The 14,696-nt window shown below is 42.6% G+C and overlaps 2 protein-coding genes across 3 annotated transcripts in view; one reads left to right on the forward strand and one right to left on the reverse strand.

The window, feature by feature from the left end:
* Nucleotides 1-5,287, forward strand: part of EMILIN2 (elastin microfibril interfacer 2) — a 40,499-nt gene extending 35,212 nt beyond the window's left edge. Inside the window, exon 8 of the mRNA XM_083821884.1 lies at nucleotides 479-5,287. Coding sequence (XP_083678010.1) covers nucleotides 479-816 — 338 coding nt within the window. The 3' untranslated portion in view covers nucleotides 817-5,287. The remainder of the gene's footprint in view (nucleotides 1-478) is intronic.
* Nucleotides 5,288-7,676: 2,389 nt separating this feature from the next.
* Nucleotides 7,677-14,696, reverse strand: part of LPIN2 (lipin 2) — a 46,629-nt gene continuing 39,609 nt past the window's right edge. For both annotated transcript variants that reach the window (XM_083821886.1, XM_083821885.1), the window contains exons 17-20: nucleotides 14,228-14,380; nucleotides 13,149-13,263; nucleotides 12,374-12,477; nucleotides 7,677-12,036 (exon numbers count right to left, since the gene is read on the reverse strand). In XM_083821886.1, coding sequence (XP_083678012.1) covers nucleotides 11,892-12,036; nucleotides 12,374-12,477; nucleotides 13,149-13,263; nucleotides 14,228-14,380 — 517 coding nt within the window. In that variant the 3' untranslated portion in view covers nucleotides 7,677-11,891. The remainder of the gene's footprint in view (nucleotides 12,037-12,373; nucleotides 12,478-13,148; nucleotides 13,264-14,227; nucleotides 14,381-14,696) is intronic.

Here is a 14,696-nt window from a genome sequence, read left to right on the forward strand (position 1 = left end):
ACCGTTAGCAGCAGGGAGGCTCCTTACCCACCTGTTCCACTGCAGCTGGGGGAGAGGAGGGCTCCCTGCTTTTGACACAGACTTCAGTGTAAGCCACCTCAGCCCCCTCTCGCACCCCGAAACACCTCCACGGGCTGGCTCTTTAAAACTCAGGGCTCTGCAGAATTATGTAGAGCTGTCATGACCTCAGTGTTACGTACCTGTGGTGTTGGTGCTTTCTGCATCGCAAGCCTGGAAAATTTTTAAACTGAATCTGTTTTTTTAAACTGTATGGGAAGAGTCTGGCTTGTAGCTCAGCACACCCCGTTGCCTTCGTGACCGCTCTCAGTTGGTCAGCTGCCCAAGCTGACCTCAGCCCAGTCACCTCCGCGTAGCAGCGGACAGCGCGTGCTGTGCTATGTTTGTCTTTGTGCTTAGCGCACTCAGGCCTCTCCGTTTTGAATACCTCAGAAAAGCCCTGCCCGTCTCTCTTCCGCAGGCATCTTCACCTCACCGTATGAGGGGCGCTACCTGATCACCGCTGTGCTGGCGCCGGAGCGGGATGAGTACGTAGAGGCAGTGCTGTCCGTCTCCAATGCCAGCGTTGCTCAGCTCCACACGGCTGGGTACAGGAGGGAACTGCTGGAGTATCACAAACCCTACTCGGGGAAACGGACCTGTGGTGGTCCCGGGACATTCCACCTCGTTCTTCACCTCAAAGCAGGAGATGAAGTAAACGTCGTCGTGACAGGAGGCAAACTGGCCTACACAGACTCCGATGAAATGTATTCCACGTTTAGTGGGGTTCTGCTTTATCCTTCCATTTCCCATGTGTAGGTCCATCGTGGAACAGGAGAGAAGGGTAAGATATTCCGAAGAAATTAAGTGTAATAAAATTCAAAGCTTTAATATATTCAGTTTATATATTTGGTTTCAGTGATGGGTTTATTATCTGTATTGAAACCTTGTCCCTAGTTTTCAGAGACAGCTACAAAAGACCTGTTTCTGTAGCTAAATTAACTCCTTCCCCAAGTCCTTGTTTACCTGTACAAACACAACAAACAGCTGTTAAACAACAAATACGTTCTCAATAGACACCTCTCCACTGTGCTCTTGCTATTCCCTATTAAATAGCCTTTGCAGTCTGCTCCCCAGTTTATCTCTGCCAGGGTCCATGGTGTATCAAAGTTTACGTCTTTGCTGCAGTTCCCAGTTGCAGCCAGCTTCTTTCATGTTTTCAGTAAAGCAGGGGCAAGAAAGTGTGACCACACTGGACACTGACGATGACTTAGTCCTTGCTTTATTAAAATAATACGGTGAGCCAAGTGCACTCACATAATTTGTTCAAAGCAATTGCTAACCATGGTGGTGCAAAGCGAAATGATGTTTGTCTGCATCAGTTTTCTCTTTCCCTTAAGGGCCAAGTGCAGTGCTAAGAGACGAGTGACTCTCAGCCCAGTCAAGTGGCAGCAGCAGTGCAAGGAGAACTTAGCCTTGCCTCAGCTTTTCAACGGGCAAGTGTGAGTGTTAAGGCACAGTTGCTGCTACTGAAGGATTTAAACAGTAATTTCCAACTGGTACAGTAAAAAAGACAACCGGTGAAGTGTGATGCTCTTGAGATTCGGGCTTAGCGCTTGAAAATAACAAGACAGGTCAGAGGAATCTCCGAATCACCTGTTCTTAGCTAGAAAAATGATCATTTTGAAAAGCTTTTGAAAAATTTTACAGTGCTGGTGTCTGGAATTCCTAGAGTATTTGCATGACAAAAGTAGTTCTCTTCTTTGTTGCATTGCAAAAGATAAACCAGAGGAAAAATTGGCTAAAAAGATTATAGGAAAATAGTCTCTTTAGCCAATGCTGTCAAATGTACAAACCAAGCACCTGCACTGAGTCTTTGTTTTAGCAGCCTCCTGCATCAGCACTTTTCAGTGGGGTTTAACACTCAGCATCTGTCTATACAGATGGAACAACTCGCTTATTAGCTTAATCACATTTGGTGCAACAATAGTTTATTTCTTATACTAGCCATGTCTCAACTGAGATAACAAAAATAACGTTTTGGCTCTTTGGAGTTAACATTTTGAGCTCTTTCATGGGTGGAAAAAAAAATCTAACCATACTTCAGTAAGAGCAGGACTTTTCCACTGTCATCTATATGTCACATGAACTGGTCATCTTTTTCATAGTCTATTCATCACGCATAGAGCTGTATTTATCATCGTGGTTTGTGTAGTATATTTTCCTTCTTACGAATCCAGAACAGCTGTTTATAGCCTCAGAACAAATAAATCCTTCAGGTGAAGGAAGAACTCCCCGCGCTGGAAGCAGCACTGTACACTTAGCTGAAGCCTTTCCCCATCTGAGGAGGTCAAATGCAGACTTCACGCCTTTGCTGCATAGTTTTGGAATAGATACTCCCTAATAACCCTGTTTCCAGGCGATGAGATGGGGCCTTCCCACAACAAACTATCACGTCCTGGAAGCTGAGCTGCCTCTGAGACAAGCGGACAGGAAAAGCTTTCTGGCCCCAGAGGAGCTCTGCATCAGTCCCTTTGCAGCTAGGGTTGTGCCGGGCGGGGGTGGTGGGGCGAGCACAGGAAGGAAATCGCGAGTGGATTTTTTTAAAGCGCGTGGCTTAGGAAGATCTCCTGGCACCTGGTTTTCAGAAATTGGGGTGTTGCTGATAAGCAGCAGCTAGGGCTGGATGCGTTGTGGAGCAGGAAGGCTGTCTGCGTAGGAGCAGCTGCTTCAGGGACCCGGTGAACTTGCAGAGCCCGGTGAAGGGAGCCACCCCCCTCATTTCCCTGCACATTTGACTTGATCTGGGCTGGAGCACCCCTCGTTCAAGAGGGGCTCCGTTTTCTTCTGCCCCAAAGCAACAGCCCACTGCTCTCCCATGCCTTTCTAGGTCTCTGAGTTGAAAGGACAGACAGGAAAGACTTTTTCTTCTGAAAGCTAATTACATCAACCACATATATGTATATATATATATATTTAACAACTTCTTGTTATGTATGAAAGCCATAGAGGCTCTTTTCCTTTTAGGATATTTTTCACTCTCAAGAAAGCTGTGTTCTCTAAGAAGTTGGCTCCAGACTGTGTGTGACTCAAGTATTGTTACATTATTGTTGCCTGTGCTAAAAATGACTCATGGAAACAAACAAAGTGAGCTGAGCGCTTAGGGAGACCTCGCTGGCAAACACCACCTCCTTTTTCTCCACCCCCCTACCTCCAAGTGAGATATTTTTAAGAATCAGCGGTGAAAGTTTAGTGCTAGAGGTACAAATGTTTCATCACCTAATTCTTACCTGACTGCTCTGGGAGGTTTCTAAGCCCAGCCCATGCACCCTCACGAGCCCAGTTCTGCTGTTGGACGGGGCGCTCTTCTAACAGAAAGCTTCTCCCTGTGCCCAGGATCTGCTGCTGACGATGCTGGGATTGTTTGATCCCACATAACGCAACATAACCAGGATTTATACCCAGTTGTAAAGCACCCTCTAAGGTATGTCACAGCAGGACCCAGTCTGAGGCATATTTTGAGAACGCTTTTTAGCCCTAGCTCCCCATCCACCGTCTCTAGCAGCACAGTGGTTGAAGCTATGAACTCTGATGAGGAACCACTGCCTTGCTTCTTTGGTAATTGCTGTAATCAGGGTAAGTGGCTCATTTTCTCTTAATAAAGTTACCTTACTGGAGCTTTCAAGGTGGACTATTCACCCTGCTGGGCAGACTAAAGTGCTGCAGCCCCTGAACAGCAAAGGGAGGAGGGATCAGACTGCCAATTGCTGCCTCAGTCAGTGCTTGGTTAAAACGCTCCTTAAATTTAGCAGCAGCTGGAAGAGACTCAGGCACAGATGAATTCATGGGCCTACTGGGGATTTGTTCTATACGAAACAGCTCAGCCTCAAAGGAAGGGGTGAGAGCACTGCTCAGAATACCCCGAACCTGCTGATGGGGGGGGTTTCACACCGTCAGTGGGAATCAGAAACAAACCAAGGAAATAACCTGCACTGAAAGAACCTTTTCACACTGTTGGTTCATTTAGCTACCACATAGAAAAGCATCCACCACCTCAAATGGGAAGCATCTGACAATAAGGATGCAAAAAAAAAAAAAAACAAAAAAAAAGCTGTAGGTTGAAGCGCTAAGGCAGGTGCACTGCACATTTTACAAACCAGTGGTACCAGCCAGAGAGAGACGGACGGCCGTGGCCAAACACAAACAGCGCATCCTAGAGCAGATGGGAAGGGCAGCAGAGAGCCGTAAAAATCAATCATAGCACAGGAACCCACAGGAAAGCTTGGAGCAAAGCGGGAATGCAAATTGCCATCACAAAACGTGAAACTACCTCATTATCTTCATTTGCCATTTAGACTTTGGAGACAGTGGAGACATCACTCTACTGAGCACTTAAAGCAGTGGCTGCGTGCCACGGACGTCTCCACCAACCTCCACCACGTCGCCTTTCAACCTACCCCAGGTTACTTGCAGCAACTTTGTGCGATTTAGCAGACAGAGGAGCTAGTTAGCTTGGCTGACAGCCAGCCACTCCAGGAACATCACAAACAGCCAAAGACGTGCACCTGTAAGTGGAAGGCATGGGAAGGCAACATGGCCCAAAGCATACGTGAGCACCCTTTGTAGCTTTAAAAGGCTCAAATGTGCTGGGAATGCGAGGTAAAGGGCTCCTTAACTGCAAGCAGATTAGCCTCAGGAGGGAACTGGTTCCCGAGGCTGCAGCCTGCATTTGGAAGCAAGTTACAGCTGCTGAGTAAGTCAGTCCTTAGGGTATGGCATGGTAGTGGAGACGAATGGTCCACCAAAACCACAAATGCACTCACGCAGCGTCAGCTTGGAGATGTGAGGGACATTTGCTTCACTGAGACACGCGCTGCAGGTACACTGGCTCCCAGAGAAAGGTGCAGAGTTCATGTCAAGCTACCGGGAACACCTGGGGCCGCGTCCTGTCATCACAAGGCAGACTTGCATGCACCGACCCTCCTGCAATGTACCCTGCGGATGTTAGATGAGATGGAAAAGAACTGCTCTGCCAATTCGTTGTACATGGGAGACTTCAAAGAGCATCTTATAACATGTTCATACGTAAGCAGGTTTTGGCATTTATCCATTTTGCTATCTTGATTGTAAAAAAGAGTTTGTAATTTTTCAAAGTGCATTTGAGCATATGCTTCGTGTGTGCGTGTATACACAGGTGTACAGGGTCTGATACCTAAGAACATGAGGAAAACTGTTTGATGGAAGGAAGCCAACTGCTGACATGTCCAAATAAAGCCTGCCTGTTTTGTGATGTCTTGATGCTCCTTTGCTTTCCAGTGAGTACAGCAGTACTGTAAGCCAAAACTGCTGCTCTTTCCTCCAGCACCTTTAAAATTTCAGTTTCTGGCTTCGTAGCCAAGCCTGCATGTATGGGTTAAGTATTTAATTCAGTCTCAGGCGTTGTTATATAGGGTTTGTGATAGACAGCATAGACGTTCTGCCAACAGACTTCCTCATTCAGTGCCCTGATTCCTGGTTATTTCACTCCCCAAAACTTCTGGGGATGAAGTAGTATCAGACAAAATATTAGGGTAGAGAACAGAGGTTAGGAAGGAGGAAAAGGCAGGGGAGGAATGACGGAGGAGTGATTGGGAAGAACCACGAAGTGCCTTGATTCTCAGTGCTGGGGTAAGCACGACCTGCAGCTACCTGCTCCTTCACATGGTCTTTAGCAGTAGGAGGTGAAAGTTTAGCCAGAACTTTCTGTCCCCACTCCCTTAGAAGTGAAGACTTGCACTTGTAAGCACGTGTAGCACTTACAAGGAGGTAGCTCAGCATTACTTCTAATTACCCCCATGCACCGTTAACCATACCTTGTTGGAAGATCTGTGTGAATGCAAGGCATTAATTAGCCCCGTCCTCGCTGTCGTGCAGCTCAGCATCCATTCTCCCAGAGCCGTGCCGTGGGCTGCCGCTGTTCGGTTCGGAGACCCTCACGCAGCCCTGGGCCTCCAGTCCCAGCCACAACCACTTTGGCCCTTGAGAAAACGCAGCGAAGGGTTATACTGGGGGCTCCGGAGCGTTCCTGCTGTTCTTTGCTACAGCCCCGGCCTCCTGAGCCATTGGAGGGTTGTTGGGCATCTGGGGCATGGGACAGAAACATCGCTGTGGTTTTGGTTGACGTGACTAGGGCAAGGAGGGGGAAGTGAGTGCTGGCATGCTCTGCAAGCACGCTGCACAGAAGCAGAAGCCCGTGCTGGAGATAAGGCAGCGATAAGCCCTTGCTGTGCCCCCACAGTGAGACCCCCAGAAGCTGTGGGCCCCTACGCCTCTCCCCCACGCAGCATGCAGGGATCTGCCCAGAAGAGGCCCAGCTGCACACGCGGCCTCCCAGTGCCCTCAGCGTACACACTGAATGAGGTAACACTAGGGAGGGCATCCTGCACGCACACACTGTCCATTGCTCGGATCAGACCGTATGACATAACACCAGGCCCTCACGTAGCGATGCCATCACTGCAATACATGGTATTTAATCCCACTGCAGTAGTGGGATTTAAGGGACACAAACCTACAGCAGCCCCCGCCCCTCACCATCTCCCTGCCTCAAAGCCCACTCGCTGGGAAGAGTTGCAGCATACCAGTTTTCAAGGGGATGGTTGCCAGGGCCCGTGAAGGGCAGTAGGAATTCAGCAAGCCGTAGATGAGGCTCCCTGCTGGCACCTGAGGCCCTCAGAGAATGGTGACCGGTCCTGCAGCAGTCTAAAGGAGCTCATGGCACATCTGGAGGTCGGAGAGACCCCTAGGTCTAAGACAATTGCTCCAAGACAAAACTATCCATCCAGCAAGAACAGGGTAAGATGAATACAGGAGAAACCACTTAAGCACAGACAATATTCCTCTATCAAATTTCAACATTCGGCATGCACAGGACTTGCCTGCCCTTTGTTGCGCACTGCACACCACAAGCAAGCGCTGAAACCTAGGTGTGAAAGATGGGCAGTGATGAAAGCGTTGGTATGAAGAGTGAAGTGACCTAGGTGTGAAGAGAAGGGCACACCGTATGGAGCAGAATCACAGGGGAAACTAAATAGAAGTGGAAATTGTGCTCCTGCAGCAGGAGATAAAACTCTAGCACCAGGCTCTGTACCTGGACAGGAGAGCCAACGTGTAGTGGGAGCAGCAATACAAATGGAACACCTGCACAGCAGAGGGATTAAAAGACACAATATGATTTACACTTCCATGCAGATCTATCATATCATTTATATGCGATAGAAATCACTGGGTTTTCTTTGCTTTGAAAGGAAAATGTTAGCTTGGACAGAATGAGGATGAAACACCAAACTAGGGCAGCAAGTGCTCACAATATGTAGCCGCAGTATTTTCTTCAAGGCAGCTTGCGTATTCCTGAGATGTGTCTATGACTATAGTGCATCTGCTACCTCTTGTTCTACATTAGCAATGCACGCTTAGCTTTCCTTTTAGTTATAACCTAATACTGGTATTGGCAGACAATGTAAATGTGATTACAGCAATTATTTATCAGCTGTATAAATACTTCAGGAGTAAACCAAGTGTGAGAGAAAGCAAATGTCATAGTTCTTAGAGCAACTCAAAATGTAAGATATGAATGCAATTTAAATAAATCCACATTCACTAGTTTAGCAATACAAGAACGGAACTCGTAAGCACAAATTGAAGAAAAAATTAGTTTAAGTTTGTTTATTGTGATAACATTGTTCTGAACATCAATAAACATTGCACTGAAGTGTGGGTTACTGTACCCAAGATAGTCCAGTCTTAACAAAAACCACTATATCGGTATGGTCACAGATTTGACAGTTTTAAACACACTACCTTATTAGTGATTGGGTTGCTTGAATAATCAGGTATTTCACATCTTCAACATAAAAATGGAACAAACTAATGAAGAGAGTTTTCCTATCCTCAAACTCAACCAAAACATAACTTTCATCTGGAAATAATTAACACTGCAATAAAGAAATCCAAACAATTCCATTCTATTCAGCAGAATTCAACTTTGGAAACAAAAACTTCTTTAGGCAAAAGTGACACTTCAAAGGCATCTCACATCCATTATCTATTTTTGATGTTTCATTACGAATTTGCATTATAGTCATTTAAACAACTCATTCATATGACAGCATCTTCTGGAAGACTTGTATGAAATATTAACATGAAATCTTATTTTTTGCCTTTACCATAAGAGGATTCAGAGTTTGCTTCAGAAGTTCCATAACTGAGTCAATACAAGTGTTAAAACTTTTCCAGCTGAAAAAAAAATATTTTAAGGAATATACTGATGACAGGAAGCTGAGGATACACGAGCCATATTGCACATGCAATTGTATAACGTTAGGGGTTAAAGCCCAACCTTTTGAAGTACAAGCATGTTTTGTACAGTGTAAAAAGATGAATCCAGAAATGTGCACAAGTTACTGATCTTAAAATCATTATAGAAATGGGAAACGTCCAAGTCACTAACAAGTTCTGAATTGCAATGTTCCTTTATTAATCCCCAGACAGGTATCGTTGACTCAGCTTTTGACATGCTTCCAACGCTAAGAGGATCTGCATCTTCAACAACACAGTCTTAACAGGGATGTGTGTGCGCCTGCAGACACACACACTTAGAAGTTCCTCTTTCATAGAAAGAAAGATTTCACTTGCGCTAGTTTTGAATACACATAGCACAACTTGTTCTCAAACATTAACTTCAGGCCACTTCTCTTAATTAAACTAACAACAGATAGGCAAATGCATAATTTTTATATACCCCACTTCATATTAATATTGCAGCACAAGCCTACGGTTTGATAGCAATGAGATGTCTTCTCTTGTCAATAAAGTGCCCAACAATCCAAATCATGTAGGTACACAATGACAGGTACAGTACCCCCAATTCCGTCCCTAAGCAGGGTTAACAAACAGTCTGAACAAAGCTTCAAATACAAGTCAACTAAAAAAACCAAAACCACCACAACCTACTTGTATCAGGAATACTCAAGAAATCTTTTACATTTTATCAAAACCCAAATATCAAAACTGTTACAGAGACTGAAAAGCAAATTTTTTTTTTTAAACTAAGCAACTTTTTGGACATCCCTATACCGCAAAATAAGAGGTCAGCAGAATGGGGAGCTCTTTGCAGCCACACCCATACCACACCAGCTTATTACATGCATTTGGAGATGGACCTGATACCATTTCTCCACTCCGCCCATTTATCCAAGTCCCCACCTTAAAATCCATAGCTTGTCTTTATGACAATGCAAAAAGATGAATAGGATTTAAGTGAAAAAAATTTACTCAGTAAAAATTAGCAAAACACAGCCAAACCTTAGTAACAATCTGCACAACTTAGAATCCCATCTCTGGTAAAATTTATCTTTCTGGAAGTGGGTTTTTGGTTGTTTTTTTTGTTTGTTTATTTTTCCAAAAATCTGTGTAATACCAAGGCCACCAAGAATACGTTAAGGATGGTAAAGAAAATTTTGTCATCCACAAAGGACTGTTTTAGGAGAGGCAGCTTCACTCCCTTCATGAGAAATGGAATTAAAACATTATGTTGGGTTCTTATAAATTTTGAAGTATTTAAGTGACTTAAAAGCTCAAATTCTGTTAATTTTCAAAGCACTTAGTGATCATGAGAATTTCAGTTTCTACAGAATTTTATGGAATAAAAGGTAAGGAAATAAAGGAAAAATATACGGAATGATGTTTGCAAGCTTCTGACAGTGCAAAAAAATGCAGTACAGCAAAATGTGCTTTGAATTTAATCCATCAAATATACTTAAACACTGAGTAGTTTGGTGACAGGAGCAAGAATTTGTTGAAACAGTCACAAAATGTCTTGTTCTTACCGTGTACGAACAAGAAGGATGCCTTTCAAGTCACTTAACATGTATGGCACAGTGACAGGCAGGTGTATTTCCTTTCCCAACTTCATACTCCTGCTTTGAAAGAGAGGTTTCATGTTGACCCTGTCCCTCTCCCCTTCTTTTGTAACGTTTTATAGTCACAGGAATACACCGGAATTTTATCAGAAAACAAAAGAATACAAAAATTATTGCCCCCAAGTAGTTAACCAGTTGTCTAGCACTAGGCTGGTGTTATTTCAGAACATAGGGTTAAGACTCTAACCTATTAAGTTTAAGGCCTGATAAAGAAAATATTCCTGGGGGTGGGGCAAAATCCTCTGAGCGCGCTCTTTTATGGGTAGTGAAAGAAAGAAAGAGATCCTCTCCTGCTTTCAGGCCATGTAAGCCGAAGCAGAGGGGCCTGCCCAAGCCATGTTTCTATCAAAAGCAGCTCTGGCTAAGCACCGCAGCAGCAGCCGTACAAGTGCCTGCTCAGGATCACTCACACTTCCCTGCGCAGGAGTGTGTAGCCACTGGGAGCTGTGTGGGGAGAGAGCTTGGCCCCCGAGCCTGGTGGAAATTCTGGACGTGGCCGCCCTGGTGGGATTGTTAAGGCACGGCCTCAGGAACTTGCTTAAGGAGTGACAGGAAAGACTGTGTACCACGGAAAGCCTGGGACTGAAATATAAATGACTGTAGGCCTTAAGCCATCTGGGCTGGAAACATACAATTCTCACCACAGACCTGTCCTAAGGGGTTTAAATGTACCAACCCAACTTAAAAAGCAGAACTACCTTTGTTTTCAAGTATTTTTGGAGAGAGAAATACTAGCTGCTTTCACAGCTGATAAACACTAGACTTGGAATGCAATTTGTTCACAGGCTCTTGATCTGAACCTTAGAAATGACCAGCATGATGCTTACAAATAAACCAAAAGGAAAAAAGAAAAAAAAAAGAAAAAAAGGTTTTATTCTGCTCTGCAGCATTTAACCATTCTCATACCTGGAATCCCACTACTGAGCTGCATTTCCTTCCAGCTAGTGAAAACCTGTAATACAGAATTCTGGAAAGACCTGCAGTAGATAATTAAAAAATTAAATACATCATTTTTTTTAGTATAACAATTCCCTGAATATAATCTGTACATACTTTTTACTGGCCTACATAGCATACACACACATATGAATCTCCATAATGAAAAAAATTAAAATGCCAGCTCCCCAACTCTAACAGAAACGTTCAAGATTTCTTTTGGAAATTTAACATGAAATAGTGCAGCCTGAAAGCAACAAAAGCCATACAAGTATCTGAAGACAACTTTCAATTTAACAAGATAATGAAATAGTTTAAGCATTGCATATAAAAAAAGAAGCAGAATTAGTCTGAGCATTAATTGTACAAGCACAGTCTCGTACATGTGACAAAAGGCATATTTACATTTAAAGATGAATTTAATGTCTTCAGACTGTCAGGCTAGTAATATCTATACACTTTCTGTATTTTAGCTGAGAAAGAGCACACTGGGTCTTAGGTTCCAGCTCCTCTGCAAAATGGCCGAATTGTCCACCTGAACATTAGACCAGTTTTTTTATTAATAGGTCTGACATTCTATTTGGCAGTTTCCATATACTTTTTGGCTTTGTTTTAGAAAATATACTATTAAGACTAATACAAAAAAAAAATCTATGCTTACAATAAGGTCTGTATTGATGAAAATGCAAAGTCACTCAGCATTTAGTTGCCATGAAGCACTTGGGTACCACGGCCATCAATGACAGGCCAATTTCAAGTGCCTTAGTACAGGTATATAAAGACAAGCAACACAGACAAACAATATTACAAAAAAATAACAAAAAATGGACAGTAGCTTTGCATTTTCTTCGTCTTACACCAACGGAGTTAAAGTGATTTCTTTAGTAAGACTTATGGTACCAGTATATAAATTAGCATCTTCATTAAGAAAGTTCTTCACATTTAAACTGAAGTTGAGTAGCTGAACATGAAATTCCGTTTCTAGGTGAGAAGTATTTTTCAAGCCAGATCTTCCAGGTTAAGGTCAGGAAGAGGTTCTCTCCAATAGCAAAAGGAGCTGAATTCTGGGCATGGAAATGCAGAACTCTGTTCTTTATTAAGCAATGGGAACACATATTCCACAAGCTCACTTAGTCTGTAGTACCTATATTAAAAAAGAAGAAAGACCATTATTTAACAGTCTAGTCACTGTTAACTCTAGCCAAAAATGAGCTTTAGAAGTCTAGACCAGAAAACTATAGTCAAATAAGGTATAACTACTGCAGAAGCAATTTTCAATTTTATTTTGCCAGCTTACTTTTCTTTTCAAGAAGTTTCAGTTAAGTATCCAAAGTGATAAGTCTCTGGCAAATAAATTTTTCACGTATCACATATAACAGAAGATCATAAGGAATCATCATGGTCACAACTGTAGTTATTTTGTAATCTCATTCCCAAGTACTCTATTATTTCTCTAACTGAAATAATAAAAATGCTCTTACGAAGATTTGTTTCCTTTAGTCCGTTCTTGGATCAGTTCACCCTTTGGATTCACAGTAAATATTCTGCAGTCTGGAACTCCCACTTGCATGTAGGCATACACATCCTGTGAAAAGCATGAACAAACACACATGCTTTGACACTTTCTTATTGAATGTGATATACCAAACAAATTCTTGAAGGAATAAGAGAACAGATTTAAAAGCTGATCCAACAGCATACAGTAAAATTCCCGAAAACAAATAAACAAAAACCACACATCGTAACAAAGCATCTCCCCCACCCCCACCCCTCAAGTCTTGTTCTCAAGCCTTGGACCAGAAATATGCACCACAAAATCTATACCACACAGTACTACTCGTACTACTCCTTGTGACAACATTCCTCTTAGGAATACCCCTTCTCTCGAGCTCAATTACAATAGCACTGAGCTGCAGAGAAAGTACAGGAGCTGTATGATAGGAAAAAAGATTCAATCCTGAGGAGTATTGAGTTCCCCTAGGTTATAATGCTGTCAAAACTGCTGAAAAAATATAGAAAGGTGTTAGGTATTTAGTTAAACCCTAGGAATCCTAACACATCCGTGTAATCTTTTTCCTAAAGGAATTCTAAAGCTATAGTTTTTATTTAAGAATCTGCATGGCCAAATCCATAGAAATACCAGTGTCCCATTCCCATATTCAAACTTATATAGACACAAAAAGAAAAGCCTATTTCCCTTCCCCCCCCAAGTACTTCATGCATTTTAACCCTTCAAAGAGAAAGTCTCAGACTTACATTGGGCCTGTTTCCAAAAGCAGCATAGAAAGGCTGTTTACTGGGAGCAAACAAGTTCTTGATATCATTCAAACATTCGATTTTGAATTTTTCAGGCTTCTTTTCTATTACTTCCCTAGAATAAAAAATGAACAGTCAAATTCTAAATCATGACCAAGCAGTGGGTGCCCTCCTTCATGAATTTATCTGATATTTGTATTCTCATTATTTCCTGTTGTTAGTGTGGCTAGTTACAGACATTGGTAAATACTTTTCCAATACAAACAATAATAGGATAAAAACAACATTCACAGTAGAAATAGGTGAATAAACTAACTAAACTAGGCTAACTAAATGTGAAGTTCACAGCTCATGGGTGCAGTTTGTGAACTGCTTTTATCGGACATTACCACCTAGACCAAAAGCAGAAGACTGAATCAATTACACATAAGCTTGTTACCATTCCTGCCTCTGAAAAATCTGCAGGACTATTAAGTGACCACAACAAAAGCTGCTGTCATTGTTTGCCATGACTCAGTTGTTTGCTTTTAATAATAATAATAATAAAATGAACAAAAAGAGTCTTACGCTATTAGCTCTTCCCATCAAAAATGAGGGTTCAAAAGATTGGCTGGGATGAGCCACAGCTAAATTCCATACCCATCTGTAAGCAGTCACGTATGGAACACGCCCAGTATTGCAAGATCACTTAGTTTAACAGTCCATATTCCCCAGTTTTCTTTCTTTTTTTTTTTTTTTGAATGTCTTGCATAGGAGCACTGATGAAAGCAGAACCTAATAGTAATCACTCACAGATTGGAAGAATATAGAAAGTAGAAAACAAGCTGCTCTGTGACAGGTATTTCCTGTTTAGCAGCCACATCTAACGTGTCCGTAGAAACAGAAGTATATTTCAAGTGAAATTCATACAAATAGCCTGTAAGTGATCACTAGAGGGGCACTGAGTCTCAGTAGCAAGCCAAGCACAGAGCAGAATGTTTGGATACACAGTTATAATGATCAGCATCTCAAGTCTTTTTTAATTTGCTTCCTACTCTGAGATGAGGAGGGAATGGATGTCTGAAATCCCACATGCTTACCTATGAAATGCAGAAAATAAACTGCTGGGGGACAACATGACAGGTCCCCTGGGAAGAATTGTTCCTTTGTCATTCACCCAGTGTAGGTATCCTCTAGTTATATCTGCCATTCCAATGGCACGGGCAGAACAGTACAGAAACTTGTAACCATTTCTGGAAAAGAAATACCAACTTGGTTCATTTTCCTGCTGAAGATATCTGTCAACACAGACATTCTGTACCAGCAGCATCCAGAGGCACCAGTTTAGGTACTGACTTCCTGCAGTGAGCTTCACAAACTCCTAGGAAAAAGACTGTCCTGCTATTATAAAATCAGAACAGCATGTAATAGTTTGAAAACACGACTCAATCAAAACTGAGAAACAGGAAATGCAAGAACAACAAGGATGGTAATACTAAGATTACATATATAGATGGACTCAGATCTGTTTAGATAAATGTCACATCGGTTTCACCCGGTTTCCATAAT

This window comes from Anser anser (genome assembly GCF_964211835.1).
Source record: "Anser anser genome assembly, chromosome: 2".
Taxonomy (NCBI): Eukaryota; Metazoa; Chordata; class Aves; order Anseriformes; family Anatidae; genus Anser; species Anser anser.